The sequence below is a fragment of the Patella vulgata genome, chromosome 2 (genome assembly GCF_932274485.2).
Source record: "Patella vulgata chromosome 2, xgPatVulg1.2, whole genome shotgun sequence".
Classification (NCBI taxonomy): Eukaryota; Metazoa; Mollusca; class Gastropoda; family Patellidae; genus Patella; species Patella vulgata.
The window spans coordinates 72,973,385-72,999,726 of record NC_065880.2 but is presented as its reverse complement, the minus strand read 5'-3'; the positions used below and the strand labels follow the sequence as shown (position 1 = coordinate 72,999,726).

General features: G+C 37.2%; 2 protein-coding genes and 1 long non-coding RNA gene across 3 annotated transcripts; all 3 read left to right on the top strand.

Annotated features, from left to right (window-relative positions):
* Nucleotides 1-60: 60 nt before the first annotated feature.
* Nucleotides 61-9,576, top strand: LOC126810361 (E3 ubiquitin-protein ligase RING2). The gene is made up of 3 exons (XM_050535371.1): nt 61-962; nt 1,454-1,516; nt 3,876-9,576. The coding sequence occupies exons 1-3, from the start codon at nt 86-88 to the stop codon at nt 4,058-4,060; spliced, it is 1,125 nt and encodes a 374-aa protein (XP_050391328.1). The 5' UTR covers nt 61-85; the 3' UTR covers nt 4,061-9,576.
* A 1,858-nt stretch (nt 9,577-11,434) lies between these two features.
* On the top strand, nt 11,435-16,821 carry LOC126810761 (tubulin alpha-2/alpha-4 chain-like). Its single transcript, XM_050536011.2, has 3 exons — nt 11,435-11,589; nt 15,112-15,334; nt 15,484-16,821. Exons 1-3 carry the CDS (start codon nt 11,587-11,589, stop codon nt 16,611-16,613), a joined length of 1,356 nt encoding a protein of 451 aa, XP_050391968.1. The 5' UTR covers nt 11,435-11,586; the 3' UTR covers nt 16,614-16,821.
* Nucleotides 16,822-20,553: 3,732 nt separating this feature from the next.
* LOC126810769 (uncharacterized) lies at nt 20,554-25,711 on the top strand. The gene is made up of 2 exons (XR_007675290.2): nt 20,554-20,717; nt 21,946-25,711. It is a non-coding gene; the product is annotated as an uncharacterized LOC126810769 (long non-coding RNA).
* The last annotated feature ends 631 nt before the right edge of the window (nt 25,712-26,342 follow it).

Below are 26,342 nucleotides of genomic sequence, written 5' to 3'. Positions count from 1 at the left end.
TGTTATAGCAGTACTAATTTATTATTCTGAAATGTTCCCGGAAACAAAAGGCAAAGAAGATTTATCGAGCGACATAGCCACCAAAATGGCGAACGAAATAGCTCATGCCCCAAGTAAAACTTGGGAATTGAGCCTCTATGAACTTCATAGAACTCCACAAGAAGCAATAACAGACAACACCGAGATAGCAGTCTCACCAAGAAGCCTTCATAGTGAACTTATGTGCCCAATATGCCTCGATATGTTGAAGAGTACCATGACCACAAAAGAATGTTTACATCGGTTTTGTCAAGAATGCATAATTACTGCCCTGCGAAGTGGAAATAAGGAATGCCCAACATGTCGTAAGAAACTTGTGTCTAAACGGTCTCTAAGACCAGATCCTAACTTCGATGCTTTAATATCAAAAATATATCCCAGCAGAGACGAATATGAAGCACACCAAGAAATGGTTTTGGCCAATATTGGTAAACACCACAACACAGCTTCCCTCACTCTCAGTATTGAAGAAGGTCTCAGACTACAAGCTATGAACAGAGCTCAAAGAGTAAGAAAGCAAGCACCTGATGCTAGTCAAAATGGTGATATTGATTCAGAAATGGTTTCAGAAGATAATGCAACAAATGGAAGTACTGGTAATGCCAATGCCAGTGCCAATTGTGCAGCCGCTACCAATGGAATAATAGAACCATCAGCCAATCAAAACCATATATCGAAGAACAATATTGAGGCCGAAGGCTCAACATCCAATGACACCACCCCAAAGAAACGAGCCAAATTATATTCTGATGATTCAAGTGCTGGAGAGGGAAGTGTCACATCAGAACCAGTCCCTGAACTTCCACCAGAGACGACAGTTGGTGATATTGAACTTGTCTTCAAACCTTATCCAGAAGATAATATGGAAGATGATGATGACGACAGCCAAACCAGATACATCAAAACAACTGCTAATGCTACAGGTAAAATAGCTTTTTAATCATTTATAGCCTATCCATTTTAGAGAATAATCGTTTAATGACTTAAGAAAACGGTCTAGTGTGATTACAGAGGGTAAATCTTTACAGAGTAGTTATGTATTTATTGACGTTATGTATAAGGCTTATCTTCCCAAAGAATAAATTATTGAGTATCCCTAACTTATTTTCGTGTGTACATGTAAGTAGGGTAGATACTTTAATCACTTAAAAAAGCAGTCTAGGTGTGTTCATGGTTACAGTACTGGTATATTTTATATTCAAGGACTGTCTTACATGTCCACCATTCACATTACCTGTATAGTGTATTACACATGTAGCAGAAATTGGTTTAGCTCTAGTCAAATTGTTCCTTAAATTATTAGACAGATTCTAAAATCTAGAATCTTTTCACATTAATATTTTATATAATTTCTACAGAATTAGTCTACTTTGTATCATATTCATATTTTGTGATTTTTCATTTCTATTTACAGTTGACCATTTGTCCAAATATTTGGCAATACGACTTTCATTAGAAGCCCAGAACAGTGAAAGAGGTAAACATTTTATCAGTTTAATCTGGATTAAAGGTGCATTATGTAAGATTTAGAAAAAGCTGGACGTTCTTGCTATAATAGTTCTAAAATAGAAATGAATATATTGAAGTAATTGAACATTTCATTCCAATTACTTTATTCTGAGCAAAGTTTAGACTGTAGATATCGCGTAGATCGATCATTATCATAGCAACAGTACTTGACAATTGTCCATTTTTATTGATAAATTTTTAGATCTCACAGATGTTCTAATATAGATGAATCTGAGCCATCTGATGTTCTAGAGAGCTAATTATAGACATGCCGTGTGAATAAATGTCTTGAAACCAAAATAAAAACCTGCAATAGGAAGATTTAGTCTTACATAATGCATCTTTAAGAATCATAATAAGTTGTAATTTACAAATGTATATTTAAACATGCATTATGCATGAGCTAAATCTGATTATTGCAAGTCTTAATTTAGGCTTCAGATGTTATAGAAATTATAAATTAGATCTTTATTTAAACAAGACCAAAATCAACTCTGTAGACACACGGATGGCTCGGCTACAGCTCGGATTTAAATAGGATTTCACTAATTGATTAAATTAGATAAGGGGTAACCTGATGAAAATATACGTCAGTTAGATCGAGGCTAAATGATAGAGTGTACTTAGCGAGGCCGCTGTAAAGCGTTTCCGTATGCCATTGAAAACTTTACTTGATAATCGAGATATGTAGGTGGAGTTAATGCCTGTCAATCAAACGTTCGGCGAAGGTGAAGAGACATTTCGCTACCATTTCTAGGCAAATATTACAACGATGATAACTATGTTCAGAATAAAGTAATTTGACTGAATTTTTCAATATATTCTTCTTTCATCATCTACTTTTGAACTGTTATAGCAAGAATGGCCAACTCTCTATTAATATCCCCCATAATGTATCTTTAAGTAATCTGGATAATGGATCAGGTTTATTTTTGCTGCACTTTTTATTCTAAGCTCTATAAACTTATTATGCTATCTTTTAAGTAACGATGCATGATTTGGATTTTTCGGAATAGATCAAATTCCTCATAGCTTAATCCACATCAATATTTGCATTACAGTAGAATCTGTATGAGCAGCCACTCCTATTCAGCGACATCTCCTTGTAAGCGGCCACGATAAATTCCCCCCGTAAAAATTATGTTGTTTCATCTCTTTATTCAACGGCAACTCCTCTAACGCGGCCAGCGGTCCCTATATTACTGATAAATATTGTTGAATGATACCATCTTGTCTTCTTTGTAACACCCCCGCTAATCCAGCGAGTAGTAGTTAATTAACTGGACCCCCACTGATCAGGTAAAAAGAAATGTAAAAATAACAATCAACCCGGGATTATCTGTTAATTAATCTTTTGTTTTAAACGGCTAACCTGATCATTGTTTTCACGTGTAACGACACATTATTTGATACTGATTGAATAAAATAAAAGTACCGAGTTTTGTCGTGATCATCTAGTATCTCTTTTCCATTGCCACTTTGTTGTTAAACAGACGTTTTAGCGCCTCCTATAATATTACATACAGAGTTACACCAGCGATTGTTTTTTGTTCATGTGCTTTTTTGATAAAATAAAATTAATTCATCGATTTTCTTCACAAAAATGGATAAATATTATCGAATGCATCACAATGGTAGACAGTAGTATCGAAGGTTGGTACAAAATGACAAGTTTACAGAAGTTATGTCCGAGATTTGAGTAAAGAATTTTCGTTCGGCGTAAGATTCAGCGACGCCCGATGGTCAAATTTACCGATGCAAGTACTGATGTTCGCTTCCAATGCATCCAAGCGTAATATTTAATTTATGTCAGTACAAAAAGCACCGAGATTTTATTAAGAGGCCACTCCTGTTAAGCGGTCAATTGTGAAAATTCCTTTGGGTGGCTGCTTAATGCAGATTCTACTGTATTTAACATTTAATTAAGAAAGCAAAATCAAAATACATGTACCAACACTATATAATCTCTTGGCATGGAGGTTTTTTTTCCCTCCCCTTAAAATTGAAAATCACTCTCCTTTACAAAGTCATTGGGGGTTTATTATCATTTATCAAACCAGGAATGAGCCATTACATGCAGTTATTGATCTTCAGAGCCATTTCCCATACACACAACTAATCACTCTCCTTAATTTCCAAATCACTCTCCTTAATCACTCTCCTTAATTTCTAAAACATTCTTCTTATCGAAAATGGGAGAGCTTTTTTGTTGATCATGGGGAGCTTTTTTTGGCTCTCCTCTGAAGTACAAAAAAACAACGACTGCTTGAGATGTAACAGTTCTATTGAAATGTAAAATAACATATTCTATTTTGTTTTCATTTTAGGATCAGCCAATCCAGATGATAAATATTCCATTTATATCGCCTCTTCTCCTTACAACTATAGTGTGTTAGGTGGTGGAATGACATTGAATCAAGTTAATGAACGTTACTGGAAAATCAACAAGCCATTAGAAATGTTTTATCGAAGGCTGGAACCTAGTTCTAAGAAAAATGGAGAGAAAAATTGATTAGCCTAAAAGGATATGAATATGTAAAGCAATGTGCAGATCGAACTCTGAAATATTAAAGAAAGAAGATATTTGTGCATGTAATCAGTTTTTGTTTATATATTTTGTATGGAATATGGCTACAGTTCTGTTTGTAACAGGACTGAAATTACCAAGAAGAAAGAGATTACAAATAAGAGACATTGTAATTGAATATTGAAATGTTCAATTTATTCATCCATCTATCAATCATCATGCATGGTTTGTCATCCTTCTACCCTCTGTAATTGTTTTGGGGTGATCTAATTTAACTTTCTTGCTTTTAGTCATAGTATTTTGGTTTGATATTTTGTAAATATTCCTAAGCTGTTAATGTTTGTTTAGGCTAGAACTAAGCTGGGGGTTTGTTTTGTGTTTTTTTTTTTTGGGGGGGGGGGGTCTTCTTTTTTACTTAAATGGAGTTACCCCCCTTTATCTTATACATTTCTCATAAACAAATCTTTTTGACTTTTTATTTTACTGTTGAAGGAAAAACTGAAACCAATGACTCACTATGCCTAGTGCACATTAAAGTATTGATCATATTCTTGCTTAAAACTATTAATTACAAAGAAACAATATTCCAGAATACAAGAGAGAAATAGAAATGGGGTTATAAGACTAGTCAACACAAACCTCATTACAGGACTAACATATGGTACAATTTTATTTCAATAAGGCTAGAACTAAGCTGGGGGTTTGTTTTGTGTTGTTTTTTTTTGGGGGGGGGGGGTCTTCTTTTTTACTTAAATGGAGTTACCTCCCGTTATCTTATACATTTCTCATAAACAAATCTTTTTGACTTTTTATTTTACTGTTGAAGGAAAAACTGAAACCAATGACTCACTATGCCTAGTGCACATTAAAGTATTGATCATATTCTTGCTTAAAACTATTAATTACAAAGAAACAATATTCCAGAATACAAGAGAGAAATAGAAATGGGGTTATAAGACTAGTCAACACAAACCTCATTACAGGACTAACATATGGTACAATTTTATTTCAATAAGGCACTTGTAAGTAGGAGTCTTTAGCAGTGGGAGGAAACCTTACCAGATACAAGTTTAGAATCAAAACCACATCACTTGACTCAATGACAGACTTTATGATCTAAACCTCACAGTTAGATTATTCATCAGACTAAGAGGCAAATGTAGATATTCAGACATGCACAATAAACAGCAGTCTTACAGGTCCAAAAGTTCTTAAAATCAGTTAGTCCTAATGTAAGTTATTGCAGTCTAAAGTTGACATTACTTTCTATCAATTTCACAACGCCATCTTTATTGTCATCATCTTGTAGCATCTGAAGGATATCTCATTTTTAATTTATGGTGTCTAAAGAGCACTTTTCAACCCTTATTTTTGTTCAGTTGAAATATCGAAACTGTTGAATCTATAGTCTTTCTGGTACATTGCATCTTCAAATAGAGACACCAAAAGAGATGATCTTCATACATTTCTAACTGATAGTTTCTAAAGAAAACTTTTCAACCCTTATTTCGTGAAATTTGGAAACTGTTTAATTGCCTTTCTGGCACACTGCGTCTTTAAATACAGACACTACAATTAAGAAGAGTCTAAAGAGATGTGAATTTCAATATTTTCATACATTATGCCTACTTTATTTATCATTGTTGTATTATAATACATAAAAATAATACTATGTTGTTGTCATTATCTATGTATTTATTTATGTTTTATCAGTAGGAATATCTAGGGATGTCATGCTATCAGACCATATCAATAAAGTAATGAATTAAAATGGGGTTTAACGTCCTACTTTTCTGCACCAACCAGGCTAATACATACATGCATACACTATATGCTGTCCATAGGCAAATTTTTACCAGAAAACAGTGCTACATCCTGCACCAATTTCGATTTCCAACTATCAGGGGCTGTTTTACATGCATGCCAATTTTTTGTCCCATCCAAATGACTAGACACTTTTCCTTGCCAAATCTCCTTCCTGCACCACTGACAAGTGCTTGTAAAAGAAAGCTTGCCAGATAGAATTCTTCAAAAAATTGACCTGAATGCTCCTCCTTAACATCTGTTAGTCTCAAATTGATCAAAATATTAAACCACATTTCCTGCCTTTCTTGACTCTGTGTACCTGTGGAGTAGGTTTGCCTGTCCAACCTCGTGAGTTTTCTCCGGTTTCCTCTCACTGCTAAAGACCCCTACAGACAAGCAAATTAATGAAATAAAATTGAACCATGTTTGTCCGGAAATTACATAGTTTGTGTCCAGTGGATGTTAAACCCCATCTCTCTCTCTCTCTGAACCTGCTTGAGTAAACAAGGTTTTCCTGTTGGTTCTAACAGCACTGGATTTAGGTACCCAAGGTAAATTTTATATACATAATGATTTTGTTATACTAGTGTGGTATTAATTCAAGACATGAATCCCTATTTTTGAGGGTAAGAAATATGGATTCAATTGTTCACACCATGTTTCCTTCAATTTCGGATAGTGGTAATGGTACTTATTTGTGGCGGATTCTGACTGGAAATTATATTTTATCAAGCAGTAAAACTCGCCACCACAGTGCTGATTTTACTTTAACTTGGAATGGTAGTTCTAGTCCCCCCACTCACCTTAAATAAAGCAAATGCCTGCCAAACCAAATAAATGCAAGTGCACCCCTTTTATCCTCGCAGCTTTAAAAACAAATGTATGTGACTGAAACAATATATAGGAAACATCAACCTAAAATCTGTCAATTAGAAGGGCAAATAAGGCCCCCTTTTTGGATAGTTTTTGTAGGTCTTGGAAGGTTGTATAGTCCACAATAAATTCTGTTTGGATGTCAAGGGCGGATCCAGGAATTTTTGCAGGAGGGGGTTTGCCTGGTTCCTGAGACGATGTATCATTTAGAGGCGGCCTTGAAAATTTTGAAGAAATACATGGCCTCAAGATAAGAAACCCCATCTCTCAACCCTATGTGTTTTGAGATAAGAGATGGTACAATATAGATCCAACTGACAAGTCCCAAAGCTAATCACATAGGGCTTGAAATAAGAAAGAATGACATTTTTTTCTTCAAAACAACTATTGATTATTGTTATTTATAACATTTCTGCCACATACAACTACAATAAAGCATATAATTCTGCCTGACTCGAGTACAAATCCCCTCTATTAAATCGAAGTGATAATAGATTGCTTTCCCCGACATTTTAAATTTGACATTTTTACTTCATAAAGGCGAGGCCTCGTGTACAATAGACAAAGTACTAACCTGGTTTTTACCTGGGATTTTACATAAGAAGAATAAGAATAAGTTTATTGCAGTAATATAGGTCAGAGACCAAACGTTACAAGTTTGAATCAACTAGAAAATGATATGTACAATTATATTTTAAAAGGTGCGATTCAATTTCAAAATATCTGTATAAATAAGTATAATTCTGTAGTTGCAATTGAGTAGGCTATATTTACAAACAATCAACTGCGACGGACATAATTATTTACAGCAATTTATATATGATACTTGGTGACCCTTTCTATATAATGGGAGATGGATAATAATATACAAGGATCGCTAGAATTTGACAGATTTAGGAAGTTACAACGACTGATATTTGCCAAATGTACACGTTCAAAACAAACATCTCTGATGTTCTTCGTTTCTATGCATTCAAACATAAAATGAAATAAATCTCCATCACATTGATGGCATAATGGAAAAGTAGTTTGATTCCGTCTATGCAAATTCAAACATGTTGGTAATAGATTTAGCCTAAATTTTGTAATATTTCTCCTGTGTTTTAATTGAATGTTCGATAATAAATAAGATTCCTGCTTTCTGATAATTTAGCTGACCATTCTTGTAAGTTTATATCTGATAATCGTAACTAAATTTGACTTATAAACATGTTAAAATTGCCGATCATTTCAGTTTCAAAAACATAACCAAGTCCTAAGGAATATAACATAATTCTGACCTTTGTCACCCAACTAACCCTGCCGGCTTTGTCTAATTGTTTTAACATAATAAATACTTGTTTAGGATAACGGTCTATGGGCATACGCAATAGTTTACACCAATATTTAATACAACACAAAATATAATATTTAATATATGCTTAAACTGTGTCTTCCACATTCCCCACATTTCTCTTTTATTCCATAAAAAATCCAATTATGCTCCTTTCTTCTGTTTTCACTTTCATCAAGTCTTTGCTTAATTCTTTCATTCTCTGTTTTCAGTTGTTCAATATCTTGTTAAATATTTGTCACCTCCTCTTTAATATTCATTTCACGAACTTCTGACCTCAATTGTGTAATTTCATCTCTGATGTCTTGCAAGAGGGTTGTCAATTCATTGGTATGGGGGTGGTTCTGGTCTCCGGTAGGGTATATCACTTCCCCAGTTCTGGAAATAGTGCCTTGTCTAGTGCTGGGACCAGGGTTTGATTCGATATCTCCACAGAACACTAATAACATTGAAAATATCACAAAAACCGACAGAGTCAAGTTTGAACTTTTAATTATTGGTGACTTACATTTTACAGCGGCAGTTTTGTGATGATAGGATCCTATAATAATTCTCCATGCTGCTAGATCGATAAACATGATTAAAGAGATTGTTGAATATTCCGGTAGATATGTTAGGAAGTCCTTTAAATAAATAGTGTTCGGTCAAGCGAGGAGAGGTCCACACCCATGGGCCCAGATCCCGGTGGGGACACCGGGACGCGTCCCCACCAATATTTTTAGTGGTGGGGACATGATATACCGTGTCCCCACCACTTATTTCCGATGTTTTGCTTACTGTTTATTTTTTGAAATTGAAATCATTCCAGAGCTTTTATTGACATTCAGAAAGTGTAGAGTTGGTCCCAGGCACTTGAGGCCAGGGTCCTTGAAGTTGTACAGCTGCACCCGGTGACCGATTTTTATTTAACAGGGAATAAGTGATAATTCTTATTATAACAGTAAATAATTAAAATATTCCATAGGGATTATAATAATATGTATATCATGTAGGTGTGCATATCTGATACGCTGGGTATTAAAGGGTTAAGGAATAACTGAGATTTTGTTTTTATCTGGTATACTGAATGATAAATCACCTAACTAAAGGATTTAGTTTGTATTTCAGGGGAACCCTTAATTGCTAGATTTGCTGCCATACTAAATAAGCGTATTTTTAAAGACTGGTTTCTCTCTCTCTGTGGAATATAGGCAATTAAATCTAAAATTTATGACTCGAACCCTTTATTGTTTTGGAGTACAGTAAGCTGAGCCAAGAATCGTGTACTTATTATTACATGTAAGTGAAATTTTTTGCTGTTTTGTAGATGGTTTAGAAATTTAGGAAATTTATCGGAAAAAACATTTTTTAAAACCTGTCATAGGCAGTCCAGAAAGAAGACAAAGGGAAAAGAAACGGGCAGAGTGGATATAAGTGTACTGCTTTTTAGTTTTAAATATACTAAACACTTTATTGAATATTTTTTTCGATTAAAAAATTGCTCTCTGAACTATTTTGTTATTGGTAAAAACTCCTCAGAATCGCTGAGAATGCATATTTAGACACCATTTTGTAACAAAAATTCAAAAATTGTAAAAGCCCCCCCCCCCCCCACCTCTAGCAGCTCACACCAGCGGCGTTCGGTTATATAGTATGAACACTTATACATTTCTAAAGAAAATATTCTTTAAATTATTATTAGGATCGAACACTTCTGGGAATGGAGGCGGAGCTGGAATCTCAGTAGTGTAAATATTTCTAGTTCTTGTAGCGTACATGAGAGAATAAATCGTGAACGGTGACTTGAACATTTGTCTTTAGATTAGATTTCGTATCATTTGCTGCCTCAGGGATTAGAATTGTTTGCCAGAAAATGATGCTAAAACTACCCACAGAGTGCGTTTTAGAGCGTCTAGTTTTTAAAAAATTTCGGGGGAGGACCCCCGACCCCCCCCCCCCCCTCTTTACCAACAGTCGCCCGCGCATGGACTGTCCCCACCACTAATTTTTGGCGATCTGCGCCCCTGTCCACACCTACACATCTTATCTCTACGAATGCTAATACATTTCAACATACATTATGCAAGAGCTAAATGTGCCTATTGCAAGTCTTTATTTAGGCTTCAGATGTTATAGAAATCATTAATTAGACCTTTATTTACACGACAAACGCAAAATCAACTCTGTAAACCAATGGTTGGATTGCATACAGTTTGGATTTAAACATACTAAATACATGTAGGCCTACCTACTACGCTACGTTTTACATTTACTGATATGCAATAAAATCACTTCTGCACTATTTTGACAGGAAACTTTAAGGAAACAAAATAGAAAAACAAAAACCGACCGCGACTGTGTCAAACGCTAAAATATAAAGAAAATTCATCACATAAACTATTTGTTTATTTTTTTTTTCAAATACGCCGGGGCACAGATAACTTAAACATACATACATTATGCAAGAGCTAAATCTGCCTATTTCAGGTCTTTCTTTAGGCCTGAAATGTTATCTAAATTATTAATTAGACATCAATTAACTTATCCAGACCATAATCAACTATCGATGTCATCGCTAGCCTGCGATATTTACTGTATTAGGATCCGATTTGTTGCTCAAATTTCATTCATGATTTAATCATGAACTGGATAATCGTGAACTATGTTTTTATCGTACCGACTTTAGTAATGATGATCGAAGCTAAGCCGAAAATTCATCGCTAAATTCGCGGTTCAGAGTGGATCAATTTGACTGAAATTTTCAGCAAATTCCCTCTACATAATCTTTTATTTAATCTACCATAATGTATCTTTAACTTAACGTCCACTACCACCGATCGCATACAAAACTGTCAAAAGTCAAAGAAATCAACGTCAGTATGTCTTTTACAGGACTGGTCCGAATGTTTAGCGCGAGCGCGCTGTATCATAAGGACTGTCATTGAGTCAACTGGCGTGGTTTCGATTCCCTGGTTGTACTTGACAAGGAGTAGGGTCGCCTGTTCAACCTCGTGGGTTTTCTCCGGGTCCTCCGGTTTCCTCCCACTGCTAAAGACCCCTACGCACATGCGAATTATTAAAATAAAATTAAACCATGTTAGTCCCGAAATGACCTAGTTTGTGTCGAGTGGACGTTAAACTCTCTCTCTCTCTCTCTCTCTCTCTCTCTCTCTCTCTTACGGGTATCCTTTGTTTGACGCGTAAATACATGGGTCTAGATGACCGAGAATTATTTTTAATGAGCTGACGACGTGGTCTAAATGACCGAGAATTATTTTTAATGAGCTGAAGAACGTGCTATCACCTACGAAAACATTCTGACACGAGATTGTCAATACTGATCAGTTTAATCGGCCTGGTTACTAAGGACAACAAACCCAATCATACAAAACTTTGTAATCCCAAGTTTGAGTCATTCGCTTCTCTCACATTAGACGACACAGGTCTTAGCTTGAGGTTCTCCAGTGCTGTTCAGTTTTTACCATCAACACTTACAACAGTTTAATTATCAATAACCAAAATGGTAAGTACCATGGGTGTTCTTGTTGTAGTCCAAACCCACTGTCTGTTTATTTGCGTCAAAGCTGCCACAGTAATATGGGGCAAGATTTTGACTTTTGGCTATAGATGTATTTCTTCTTTACTCGGAAGATAAGGTCTTTTTCCGAATATAATATCTTTTTTGGGGTGATATTGTCTTTTCGAAATTAATTCATATTTTTAAAGAAATTATAACTCTAATTATGTATGGTATGTTGTGTTGTGTGTGTAGATTTCAAGTCGCCTTACGATTTATCCTATAAAGTAGACTTTTAGAACCACCACAGATCTGTAATTCTTGAACTTTGGGATTCAGAACCCAAATACAACTGATTTATTATATTGACAAGTACTTAAAATGTTACATGTATGTCGCGTGTCGGTAACTTATATACAGGAATCTGTAAACCAATATTACATGTGCAGAGAACAGACTTGCTGCGTAAGTCTCCAACTCAATATCATTTAAAGTCTTCCACTTTGAAAACACGAATTATTTGTCAACTTAAATCAACATTGATGCTGTGATCTTACCGGGAAAAGATGAGCTTCTGATATCCAATATCTAAGATTTAAGACAAAAAAAAGAAACCATTTTACCATTGGTACTCAAATCGTGTACCATAAGGCGTTTCAGCACCATTTGTAACAAGGGACCCGGAGAACGAGGCTATAGGCATATTCCACAAGTCTTGTCAAACGGCGACGTCATATTCTTATCTGGAGAGCATGCACAATAAATACTATCGGTATAGACTGGAATAATCAGATGCTAGAGATTGTCATTCGATTGAGACTTCTGGCGTATTTCGCCGAACATAACTGATTTAAAATTTAAAGTAAAAACGGAAACGATTGAATGTAAATCAGTTTATATTGTATGCGTTGCGATGCATTTGTGTCAATTTCTAGATCCCAAATATTAGCGATTTAGCTCCTTTTAAGATTTATTTTAGGTTTAGTAAAAACTTCATAGTTTCTATATTTGCACTCTGCTTTAGAAAATTGATACGAAAATCACTGGGAAGTGAACTTCTTCAGTGGTAGCTTTTTAATATCATTGTTTGAAATCGCAAGATCTACTTGTATATTCGATAAATATTGTGAGATTTGTAGTTGGGTGTGATCGAAATTCTCTGGTTCTTGGTCAGTGTACTCACCCAATCCACTCGTTTCCACATTTTTTATTTGTCCCCCGCCTTTCCATGATTAACATTTTCCGGTAAAGCTAAGCAATTTCATTGGTCGATGCTTTGCGGGACAAGATAAGTTTGATTCTACATTAGTGTCGAGTTTCAATACCAGGTACTTTAAAACCTTTACTGAATGCGATCGTGGACATTTTCTGGTTAGACTAAATATAATTAGTTTGATTGCTCGATACCTTTCAAAAAGATAAATGTTCAGTTGGCTTGTTTTCCCCATTGTCTTGGGTGCGCTATGGCATTTTAAAGAACCAAAATATCATAGATTGTAAGAACCTAAACGCTTTTTATAGTTGATGATGGTATGTATACACCGAATACCAATTTTTCCAGTACCAACTTACTGTGACATTGACGTTTACTGAATATCGAAGGAAACTACCTATACTAGTAACACTATGCATTATTCACATCCATGTCTGTCTCGATATTTCAATTAAGAAAACTACAAACAAGCCCTTGAATCTTTTGAATAAATAATTAATTTGCAATATCTCCTTTCTACTATAGTACTTGTAACATGCTTATTCGGTTTAAGCAGTTAATAAGATGCGTGTATAGCTTGATTGTATTCAGTCATGGCTATTTCAATAACATTTTGAATGTACATTGCTTTAAGATTGATTGACCACTCAATAGACCCTGTCCCTACTCCAACTTTTGATTAGGTATCGACACGAACCATTATCCAATTAAGACATGAACCCAGATAATCCTTGAGTGGCATTTAGCTATTGAGCACATTAATAAACACAACATAATTTATATGGGAAAAAATTCACTGGTTTAGACATAACGTTGTCCTATTTAAACCAGTGATTATTTTTCTTTATAAATCGTGTTTTGGTTTTTTTTATGACTGAAGATATAACGCCCATTACCCGAAAACTAATTGCCTGCGATATTCTGGGTGGAAACAGATATTAAACGCGTCGAACCAACTAACCGAAACTAATCAACCGAAAGCCAATCAACGTAAAAATCAATCCATTAGCATGTCACTTTCTGTGATCCAGAACTTAGGAATTATATCTCACCTTTGTTCTATGATACGCGCGTGTCCAAACTTGAATTTTAAATCAATAAGCTTGATTCACTAAGGGTGTTATTTATCGTCTTAATACGATCTTGACTTCTAGTATATTGATTTCCGTTTTAACAATGGGCAGATTATAGAGAAAGATAATCAGAAAACCATAGAATTAATATCTTAATATTCAATCAATCCACAACCCCTTTAACAAAAAGAAATGGGGTTTAACGTCCTATTTTTCTGCATTAACCGGACTAATGAAGACAGGCTTACACCTTGCATATTTCTGAAGCAATGACCCGAGAAATCCCTCTCTGGTCATTGCTGGATTAGCTTCTGATACTTGCGCTTTTGAGGGAGCGGGTCTATTCTTCCCGTTCAATCAAATCTATCCCCAAGCACAGCAACATGACAGCCCTTTTAATCAGGGGACTTTCCTAAAACTTTGGACAGTAATTTAAGGTATTAAAAACGGTGAAAGTGTTGGACTCAAAACAGTATTGTTTACATTATGTCCGTGATGATAGCCTCGTTTGTCACACAATTACTTTTTCTGCAATATTCTGCTATGTACTGGTTAATTTTTGGGGCATAATAAAATCGTGAGTCATGACGTAACGTTATGTAAACATATTTGTTCCAATTTGGAGCTCTGTTTGGTATTGTTACGCAGTTAGCTATTGGTTGTTAATCGGACTATTGACCAGTCATAATTTAGAACAAGAATTTGCCTTCTTTACAGCAGTGAGTAGTGGGATTAGCAGTGTGCTAAAGAAGAAATTTTGCCGGAACAGTGGTGCTACGGCCTTCTCTTATATCGAATTCTAACAATCTGGGGTTCTTTTATGTGCACCCCAATATATACACGTGACCTCAGGTTTTCATACCACCCGAACGACTTCACGATGTTTACATGCCAGACCGAGGAATTTTCTCCGCCAACACCGGGATCGAACCCGTACCTCATGGTTAGCAAACCAGCACCATATTCACTTTAGCCACCGTGGGTGTGTCTCCCGCCATATATATATATATATATATATATATATATATATATATATATATTCTAATATATATTTCTAATTATAAATTATAACGGATCAGAACAGTTGAAATATATAGTATTTGGGCTAGAAATCCAAAATAACGGTACGAAATTGATTTCGATTCTACATTTAAGATATGTAATTTCACGCGAACCTATATGAAAAATATACTTTAACTAAACTAGCTACTTTATTTATTCATATTTAAAATCTATTTTTAGCGTGAATGTATCTCTATCCATGTCGGCCAGGCTGGTGTACAGATGGGCAATGCCTGTTGGGAGTTATACTGTTTAGAACATGGTATCCAACCCGATGGTCAGATGCCATCAGATAAAACTATTGGTGGTGGAGACGATTCATTCAACACGTTCTTCAGTGAAACTGGAGCTGGAAAACATGTACCTAGGGCTGTCTTCGTTGATTTGGAACCAACGGTTGTAGGTAAGATTGTATGCAAAAAAGAAAAATCCAATATAACGATAGAGGGCGTTACATATATTTTTTTAAAACTCTATCAGATCCCTTATTGTTTGTAAAAATGGAATTTTCGTTAGCTAACTTTAAAATATTCGATCTTTATTTTGTTTTAGATGAAGTGAGAACGGGTACATACCGTCAACTCTTCCACCCAGAACAACTGATCACTGGTAAAGAAGATGCCGCCAATAACTACGCCAGAGGTCATTACACAATCGGTAAAGAAATTGTTGACCTCGTCCTTGATCGGATACGAAAATTAGCTGACCAATGTACTGGTTTACAAGGTTTCCTCATCTTTCATAGTTTCGGTGGAGGAACCGGTTCTGGTTTCTCTTCATTGCTCATGGAAAGGTTGAGTGTTGATTATGGCAAGAAATCCAAATTGGAATTTGCTGTCTACCCAGCCCCACAAATTTCCACTGCGGTAGTTGAACCATACAACTCCATTTTGACTACCCACACTACTCTGGAGCATTCAGATTGCGCTTTTATGGTGGATAATGAAGCTATTTATGATATCTGTCGTCGTAATCTAGACATAGAAAGACCAACCTACACCAACTTAAACAGACTTCTAGGACAGATCGTCAGTTCTATCACCGCGTCTTTGAGATTTGATGGTGCTCTGAACGTCGATTTGACCGAGTTTCAAACCAACTTGGTACCTTACCCACGTATCCATTTCCCTTTGGCAACATACGCCCCAGTAATCTCTGCTGAAAAGGCTTACCACGAACAGCTCACGGTATCTGAAGTTACCAATGCCTGTTTTGAACCGTCCAACCAGATGGTTAAATGTGATCCACGTCACGGCAAGTACATGGCCTGTTGTATGTTGTATCGGGGAGATGTTGTGCCAAAAGACGTAAACGCAGCCATTGCGACTATCAAAACTAAGAGAACCATTCAATTTGTTGACTGGTGTCCAACTGGTTTTAAAGTAGGTATCAACTACCAACCACCAACTGTTGTACCAGGAGGGGATTTAGCCAAGGTACAGAGGGCTGTTTGTATGTTAAGTAACACTACTGCTATTGCTGAAGCCTGGGCTCGTCTGGATCATAAATTTGATCTAATGTACGCCAAGAGAGCTTTTGTTCACTGGTATGTTGGCGAAGGTATGGAAGAAGGTGAATTCTCAGAGGCTAGAGAAGATTTGGCTGCACTGGAGAAAGATTATGAGGAAGTCGGTGTCGATTCTGTTGAGGGAGAGGGCGAAGAGGAGGGAGAAGAATATTAAATTGATATCTTTAACGTTTTTTATTTAACTACACAAGTTTTCGTCTCGATCATTTAATCAAAAATAACTATACAATGTATTCCTTATATTACTTGCCTCATTTGATGGTAATTATAATTATCAAAACAAAACATGATTATAATTGAGGTCAGCATTTAGTGTGTAAATATGCCATGTATGGTAATTAAATAAAAAGGGTTTTAACGTATTGTTCTGCTCCGACTATAGGCTAATGAATACGGCATACAGTGCTGTGGGAGAAATTTTGCCCGGACTCGATGTATGGTAAACGCATTCTATTTACGCAGTTCGTAGTGTATGTCTGGTAATGAAATGGGGTTTAACGTCCTATTTTGCTCCGACTGGGCAAATGAAGACGGCCATACGCCATACAGTGTGCTATGGGGGGATTTGTTGACGTATGTTACAAGGCATTCATGTTTTATTGGGTAGCATTTATCACAAAAAAAATTCTCGGGAGTGGGCGCTGCTGTCCACCTTTTTAATATCCTTAAGTCGTCTTGAAAGTTATTTGCGCCATCGCCAGCCCTCTTAGAAATCTAGCCACTATATTTACAATCCTTTCTTCAATGCACACGTAGTCTCCCTTCATCTGGTGTTGCTTACTATATATATACTATTCCAAAAAAGTAGGGGATATTTGATTTTTAAGTGTTATTAAAGTCACCTAATGAAACTGACGAAGAAACAAATGACAAAATGAAATGAAGTTCACATTCATCGATTTATTCCAAATGATCGTTAGACTAAGTAAGGCACAGACTGACCATTATAAGGGTAAAATGATACCCGGGGTCAAACAGCAAAGTTACCACAGCATCACAACCAAGTCAGTAACGGGTAAATCCTCCTCTGTTTGCCAAACAAGCATTGATCCGACGTGGCATACTCCTAATGAGACGTCTAAGGTCATTTTGGTCCAGATTGTCCCATTCCTGTTGCAACGCAGCAGCAAGTTCTTGGACATTGGCAGGACGTTGTTGACGTTGACGTAACCTCTGTCCAAGTATGTCCCAGACATGCTCGATGGGGGAGAGGTCGGGACTCAGTGCTGGCCAAGGTGATGTTCTGTTGTTGGAGGTTTCCTGTAACGATCCTGGCCCTGTGACATCTTGCGTTGTCATCCTGGAAGATGAAACGGCGGCCATGACGTCGTGCGAACGGCACAACATGGACTGCCAAGATGTTGTCCCGGTAGTACTGGCCTGTAACACCCCTTTAAAATGGGTGTATAGATCTTTGTCATATAGCTTTAGAAGGGGCTGCAACTTCATTTGTTCATGTCGAAACAAAATGTTAAATTTGTCAATATAGTGTTATTTCGATGCGTGTCCGAATAGTCTTAAGGCGTGGACTGTATATCATAAGACCTGTCACTGAATCAAGTGGCGTGGTTTCGATTCCCCGCCTGTCCAATTTCGAGGGTTTCTCTGGTCCTCCCACTAAACACCCATCCGTTCAATTTATTTATTGAAATATTAGTCCCGAAATGACCTAATTTGTGTGAGTCGACGTTGAACCCCATTTCTCTCCCTCTTTCTGTACCCAGATTAAAGATTTATGAATGTACTTAGTTGGCAATCTGAATATTTCATACATTAATAACCCTTTTAAGAGTGACCAGATTGTCAAGGTCATAGTTTGAGTGTCTTAAAAATGCTCAATTGTCCATAAAATAAGAGAAGTGTAAGAGGTCAACTTGATCTGGACTAGCTTATGAATTTATCGTTAAGTGTCTGAAATAAAAGCAAATAAAATGGCGTTTAACGTCCTATGTTATGCACCGGGCTAATGAAGACCGGTATACGCCATACAATGTGCCATGAGTGAAGTTTTACACAGACAGCGGCACTACGGCCTATTTATTTCGAATTCAAACTGTCAGGGGTTCTTTAACGTGGGTTCATAAACTTCGTGATTGTCAAATCTGATTGAAATCTATACATCGGAATAAGCCATGGCCTTTATGGGCTGCAGACCAGTGATCTCCTCCTGTTGGAGGCCCTCCAGAGATACAGCACAGCTTAATAAAATGGGGTTTTTACGTGTCGGCAAATGCAGGTATTTATATTTGGTTTTTGTCGCATCCATATACGACTAGTCCCCGCCCCTTGTCATATCCCCCGGAGACTTTTAGTGGTTAGTGAGACAGCGCCTTAATCACTGAGTGACTGTGAATGCTAAATCCTATTTTAAGTATCCTGCATTATATTTAAAAGGGCCACAATTAATACACTGGGGTATTTCTAGTAAACGTACTCTAAGAAGGTACCTTTCCGGTCGGAGGGTAACAATTTCTTAAATTCCTGAGTCTCTCTGGACGACGGACATTACATATCTCTGGAATAGTTTTAGTGCCACTACAATCCATAACTACCACACCTGTTGTCCTACCCCTGCTGAAAATATATGATGTTTTTAAAAATATCGTGAGACAGCATCTTTAATAACACCACACCCACTACCCAACCCCTATACTGATAATATACGGTACCGGTATTCTTAAAATATCGCGAGACTGCTTCTTTGATAATCCGTGAGATTTCTCATGTACGGGACAGGACATTACTCTTTCTAGAACACCCGATATCACTTTTCATTTTAGGGGTAATGCACATTAAAGATCCCTTGCAGAATTCAATTGCCATTCGGGTAAAATATCCCCCGCGGTAGTCATGCGGTGGCTCTGTGAGTAAGACGTTGATTCGTTAAATGGAGGTCCCGTATTCGATCCCTGCGTTGGCTGGGAAACGTATAGTCGTTCGGATGGGACGAAAAACCGAGGTCCCGTGTACACATTGGCAATCTCTTGGCAGTTGGAACTCGATATGAGTTGATCGAATAGCGTCACTGTCCGGGCAAAATTTCCCTCGTAGCACACTGTATAACGCACATGCCCGTCTTCATTAACCGAGTCCGGGCAGGGGTGAGTGTGGTCGATTGACATAGTGGTTTAACGCGTGTGCGTGAAATTACAAGGTCTATGTGGTGTGGTTTCGAATCCCTGCTTGTACGTTAAGGCCTGGTCCCACTGCACTTACGGATGCAAAGAGGAAGTAAAACGGTGAAAAAAACGTGCCCTCCGTTTGAAAACGCCATGCATTCGTTGTGTACTCATTGCATACGTGTTTCATACGCTCTATCCATCGAGCATCCCTTCACTTTGATTTCATCCGCGCAAAAAGTTTTGAGCTGCACAAAACTTTTATAACGGATGAACTTTCTGCCGTGTACGATGTAAATGTGCGACATATACGAGCACCAAACGTTCCATGTCCGTTATCATCCGTTAAACGTCCACTGTATCCTCTCTGCATCCTTTGGGCATCCTCGCAACTCACATCCGCTCCAGTTGAAAACGGAAAGAGGGAAGAAAGATAAGGTACATGTAACGTCTATACATCGTTAGTAGCACGGAAATAGAAAGGATGTAAGCGTATACATCTCGGACAAAGCGTTTGTATCTGGTATAATATTGAAGGATGTCTGGAGTTTGCCTTACCCCTTCGGAGCTGTCATCAACTTCCATCAGCTTTCATCCGTTAGGCTTCCGATGAACATCCATTTAACATCCCCGCTACATACTTCCCACGTTCGTTCTTTTCCGTTTTCGCAAATTTTCGTCAATTTTGTCAATTTCTGGAGCGGATGAAAACGGATGGAGCCACCCCCGAAAGTTTGCTCGTCCGCTGTGTGCTTTTTGCATACGTTGTTTTGTGTCCAGTACCGTTGTGTACTCATTGCATACGTGTTTCATACGCGCAAGCGAATTATTGAAATAAAATTGAACCACGTGTTAATCTCGAAATGACCTAGTTTGTGTCAAATGGGCGCTAAACGCTCATTCATTCAATCATTTGTATTACAGACTAGCAATGTGTGGCTTAACGCCCGAACGCGCCATCGGCCGCCATGAACAGGTATCACGTGATATAATGCGTTCAAGCTTGGATGTATTGTAAAGTAATATTGTTTTGTGTTTGTTGACGTTAAATCTGTATTATGGTATGTTAATAATTAAAAGGTAGAGACAACAATAATTGGTTTATTACGGTCTATAGTGGATAATCGAATATATTACAGGTAAATATTGCGAAGTCACAGTATATCAATGTAAACATTGAAACATTCAACAGTGTGAGTGAGAGTATGAGACAGACTGGGTAGACTGATGTCTTCTTTTAAAATTCTCCATTCGCTGTACGTATAGTCAAGTGATTGCATGGAACATTGTGTACATTGTAAATACCACCAATCATTTCAATATAATGCACTGGTGGATTATAAAGGCATTGGATATTACGGTACATAGAATATAATAAGGAAACATTGTTGTGTTGTGGTATTTAGGATATGGCCGGTAGTTGAACCATATACGCGAGCGCCATCTACATTTGAGTTTTACGCGTTAATGGTAAAAGAAATGAAATAAAATGAAATGGAGTTTAATACACCTTGCAGTGTTCTATGAGGGAAATTTTGCCGGGACAGCGGCACTACGACCAACTCTTACTTCGAATTCAAATATGTACACGGGACCGCGGATTTTATCCCATCTGAACGACTATGCCAGGCCTCCGTCCAGTAACCCTGACAAGGGGAACCACGACGGAAAATCAGATGAACTCCCTACTCACTGAGCTGCCGTGGATTCTGATGGTAAGAGTTTTGCGATCAATCGAAGTATTGTTTTGATATTTTTTCCAAATGGTTCAAAACATCAAGATATTGCATGTTATCATATTCTTATTAGTTTTAAAAGTCCATCTAATCCATATTAATCGTTTTTCTTATTAATTTTTTAATATAATTATTTGGAAATTTGTATAGTCTATTCCAGTACTTAATTCTATAACATTTTTGGGTTGGTTTTTTTTTTGAAGTAGCCTATTAAAAAAATGAATAAAGGTGTTTGAAGTATATCTGGATAAAAAAGATTTCCTATTTAGTGTAAATATATAAAATGAGTAAAAGGCATCATTCTGCCCGGACCAGTTTACGTTATGTAAACAATGAGTGCGCCATCCAGCCAATGATCAACGCCGCATGATTTGACGTCACATATAGAAGGTATTTGAATTTATAAAAGTCCGCGACTTTATACAGACTTATAAGAAGGCTTTCGCGTTTACCTCTGTTAAACGGATTGAAAAAGTAGGCGGAAACACAACTGTCCGCCGGCAACACCGGGATCGAACCCGGGACCTCCCGGTTGTATATAGCTAGTATTTGTTGTAAACGTCTATAATTTATTATATAAATAGCCTATCATGTAAAATAACATTGTTATTTTATTCAATCATTTTTTAAGGAATGGCTGAAGCATTTCCGCCCGATGACAAACCGAAGTCCAGCGAAGATGATGGAGAAACGAAACCGGAAGAAAACGGCGAAACAAGCACCTCGGCAGACGGCGATGAAGAAACTAGGGAAAAACACTTCTGTAACGTTCACACAACAGAAGAGTTATGTCGGTACTGTAGAGATTGTCAGAAAACTTTGTGTATGAAATGCTTAGCAGATGAACACCGAGAACCAAATCACTGGGTCCAAACACTGGAAGAGGTCGAACCGTGGGCTAGGCAGAGATTGAGAGATCATATTGGACAGATGAAAGCAAAGACGGAAGAATTGGAAGTGTATAAAGCACAACTGCAAAAACGACAAGACGATTTGGATAAATGGAAGGAGGAAGCCTGTGCTCAGGTTGATAGAGACGTTGAAAATATTATATCTATGGTCAAACAAGCACGAGATGAAGCTGTTAAACGATATTATCTCAAACAATTACAAGAAGCTCTGAATAGCCGTGAAGATGATGTAAAAGAGCCAGATTTAGATTAGCGAAAACAAACTTTCAAAAAATCCCCGCCCCCCTTTTAGCAACACTATATACATTTATAAACACTCCGCTGACTTGCAAAATTTTCTCTCATAGCGCACTGCAACTGCCAAGCTCTCATTTTAAAAAATTGAAAGCGGTTGTCAGTTGTGCAGGACGTATAGGACCCTAGTTCATTTGATTCCATTTGATTATGAACGTTAAACCATACCTATTCTTAATCAAGGAGCAGTTTGGTCTAGATAACTTCATTCTATACTTTCACTTTATAAATAATAATTAGAAAAATAACCAACCACGCAGTCACATAAATTCCTCCATCGAGTATCTGGTATTTCAATCCAATTGTTACAGCAATTAATAATACTGATTAAGTGTCTGTTGATCATCTATAATTTATACAAATTTGGTCAGTATCGGAGTATTTTGACGGAGAACTCCCATATTACTTGTACCCAGTCGCAACGCTTTGGATAGAGCCAATAAATGGTTGTTTAACACCACCCTTAGACACTGTAATTCAAAAGGTAGGATTGTGCCTTTAAATGTGGAAATGGAAACGATAAAACCCAGACTCTATTTCGTTTCATTTTTTTAATTCAAAATTTCGTTTTACTTGTTTTTATGTAGTGTAGGTTATCGAAAGTATACAAAAAAACGAAACGAAATATAGATCTGTATTTTAATCAGATTGATCTATCTCCAACCTACGCTAGACGAGCCTCTCCAACGCTATTGAGCCTCTCACTTACCACTGCTCTTTTTGCAAGTTTGTCTGCGATATCACCTAGGTGGACGCGGACGTTAAACCCGACATCAAGTGAAGTCAACAAACTCTCATACTTCCAAGAATTCTAATCATTTAGTAACCTATAAATATTAAGGTATATTTTAAGGTAAATCCCCGTTGTTTGTTACATATCATAAAATAAATTTAAGCCATCATTATTAACGTTTTTAGTTCACATCACGCCGAAAGCTAAATCTGTATTAATAAGTAATATTGAAATGTATTTTAGTTATGACATGGACCTTATAATAAGGTCCATGGTTATGATTTCACGGGGCTGAACTTCAATTTTTTAAATTGTAATATATAAATTGTTTCACTAATAATAGTTCATTTCATGCAGAAGCTTAAATCTGTATTAACATTCAAGTATATTTTAGGTGTGATTTCATGGCGCTAGATTTCAGTTTTTTAAATTGTATAAATTTATGAAGTGTTTATTGCTGATACTGGGACTATAATTTGTATAGCTTTTATTGAAATGTTATCGTATATCGTCGACAACGGCCGTCCATCCGTCATTTTGTTTAGCTCCAGAGGCTAGAGTGCCCCCCCCCCTCCGTCCTCTTAATAATTTGTAAAAATGTGTTTATTAGTGTAAATTTTCGCCCCCCCCCCACCCAAGGATCCAGATTTGGTTAAACTGACAATATGAATTTCCTTCCGTCGGGCGTGTCCGATTGTCTTTAATTGTCTTTAAAGCCCGGCCCATACCGCTACGACTACACACAAGCCGACAGGACTCGGCGTCTTGGGTAGTTGTAAAAAAAAATCGGGTCGCGCCTTTACTTCACTTGCCTACGACGGTACCAGTCCACACAGGCCCGACTCTCACAGATTATGCGTCGTGAGTTACGCCACTTCCCTCTAGCGAGTGATTCCAAAAGTAAACCGGAAGCATAAGTTACGACTGCAACCAACTGCATCCGACTACAATTGAACATGTTCAATAGGGCCGACGGTCCCCGACGCGACGGAAATCGATTGAATCGTGGTCGTGGGACTGTCCACACGGCACTGATTATCTGAGACAAGACGTTGCGTTGGGTAGAGTCTGTGCAAGTCGTGGCGGTATGGGCCGGGCTTTACTTCACTTACCTACGACGGTACCCGTCCACACAGGTCCAACTCTCACAGATTATGCGTCATGAGTTACGCCACTTCCCTCTAGCGAGTGATTCCAAAAGTAAACCGGAAGCATAATGCTACTCTCTGATTGGCTAAACATCAGTAAGACAATTGATCGCGTCGTGTGAGTGTCCACACAAACACGATAAGTTACGACTGCATCCGACTACGATTGAACATGTTCAATCGGGCCGACAGGCCACGACGCGACAGAAATCGATTGAATCGTGGTCGTGGGACTGTCCACACTGCACTGATTATCTGAGACAAGACGTTGCGTTGGGTAGTGTCTGGGCAAGTCGTGGCGGTATGGGCCGGGCTTAAGAGTTTATGGTCCTTGATCACGTTGAATAATCTATGGGCACTCCAGAGACTAAAGTCATAACCCGATTGACGTGAAATGTATTCACAGTTGTTAATTCATTACAATGATTACATCTAGAGTTACTGTTCCTTATATTTACACACACAATGTTTATGTTCACTAGATGAAGAAACCGATATAGAATTACTTTGAGTTGTTGCCTTTGGCGTTCATAAGATGAACAAATCTATACATTGTAAATTGTTTTGTATACCAACTCCTAGCATCAGGATGAACTATAGTTATTTAATGGGGTCCTATTACCTACAAATAATAAATATGCAAAAATTCGTGTGGACTATACACGGACGACTTAGCTGCCGTGGGCGTATGTTTCCCTAATTTTAAATCAATTCAGATATACCTTTTTTAATTAAAAAAATTATTTTATGAATTACTTACCGTGAAAATTTATCAGCCAAGGTTTGGGAGATGAAAAGGGGAACGTTGCAGTTTGAACTCCCATCCATGAACTTATTATTTTAAATAATTTAAATGAAATTAATTGTAAATATATTCTATTGATTATTTGTGTTTCTGTTGTGCTAACAAGACGGTTAATATTTCCAGCTCAAATGTTGGACGATTTTATTTTTTTTAAAACGAGAGTCGCTCCACGTTTGTGGGTCGTTGAAAGGAGAAGATTTTGATAATGTATTATACTTTGTTGACGTCATGCTCTCATTAATGGACATCTTGATGCCAGAGGCGGGCAGGTCATTTTCTAATCGGATTTAGGCCATTATATTTTTCATTGGATGTACGAGTTGATGCAACAAACATCTTAATATCTTATCTTACCTGAATAGTTTAAAATATTTCCGATAAACGTATTACGTATTGTCACAATTATATTTTATTGATGTAAAAATATTGTCAATGTGTTATCTATAATAGGTGTAATTTTGAAATATTAAAATGAATTGTTAAATAAAACTTATATTTTCGTTAAAGAGTTATTTAGTTTGAGAGGGCGAGGTTAGATCATAAGGTCTGTCATTGATTCAAGTGAAGTTGAATTAAAGTGAAAAGGAGAATGATCGCTCCTTACCTCGTGGGTTTTCCCCGGGCCCTATGCGCAAGCTGATTTATTGAAATGACCTAGTGGACGATAAAACTATACCCCGCCCCTTCTCTTTAAATATGGACTTTTGATGAAAAACTCACGAAACCCGCATTCTTCATAATAATCTATACTAATATTTGTGACGTTTGTCTGTCTGTTCGGGGTTGGCGGCTACACTATATCTGCCCCGAGTCTGAAATTTGGGGTATAGGGGTAGCTCGGACCGGGGAGTAACATAGGCCAGGCTACCACTTCCGGTTTCGGGGTTATGACCCCCGAGCGAAGCCGGGCATTCTTTTAGTGTTTTTATAAAGCCGAATACATCTCCAAGACTCAGAAGTAAATTTTATAAACAAAAGTCTAATATATACCTTAATGGATACCTTTTGGTTTCATATAGCTATTGTCACTTGTGACTTAGACACATTCCTTGTCACTTGTGACTTAGACACATTCCTTGTCACGCCCTAATATTGGTTCACAATCTAGACCCAATATTAAGAATATAATGTCCATAA

Coding starts and splice junctions, on each gene's coding strand:
- LOC126810361 (XM_050535371.1), top strand. CDS start 86: ATGGCGAACGAAATAGCTCATGCCCCAAGTAAAACTTGGGAATTGAGC. Junction 963..1,453: donor AACAACTGCTAATGCTACAG/GTAAAATAGCTT, acceptor TTCTATTTACAG/TTGACCATTTGTCCAAATAT. Junction 1,517..3,875: donor AGCCCAGAACAGTGAAAGAG/GTAAACATTTTA, acceptor TTTTCATTTTAG/GATCAGCCAATCCAGATGAT.
- LOC126810761 (XM_050536011.2), top strand. Junction 15,335..15,483: donor TTTGGAACCAACGGTTGTAG/GTAAGATTGTAT, acceptor ATTTTGTTTTAG/ATGAAGTGAGAACGGGTACA.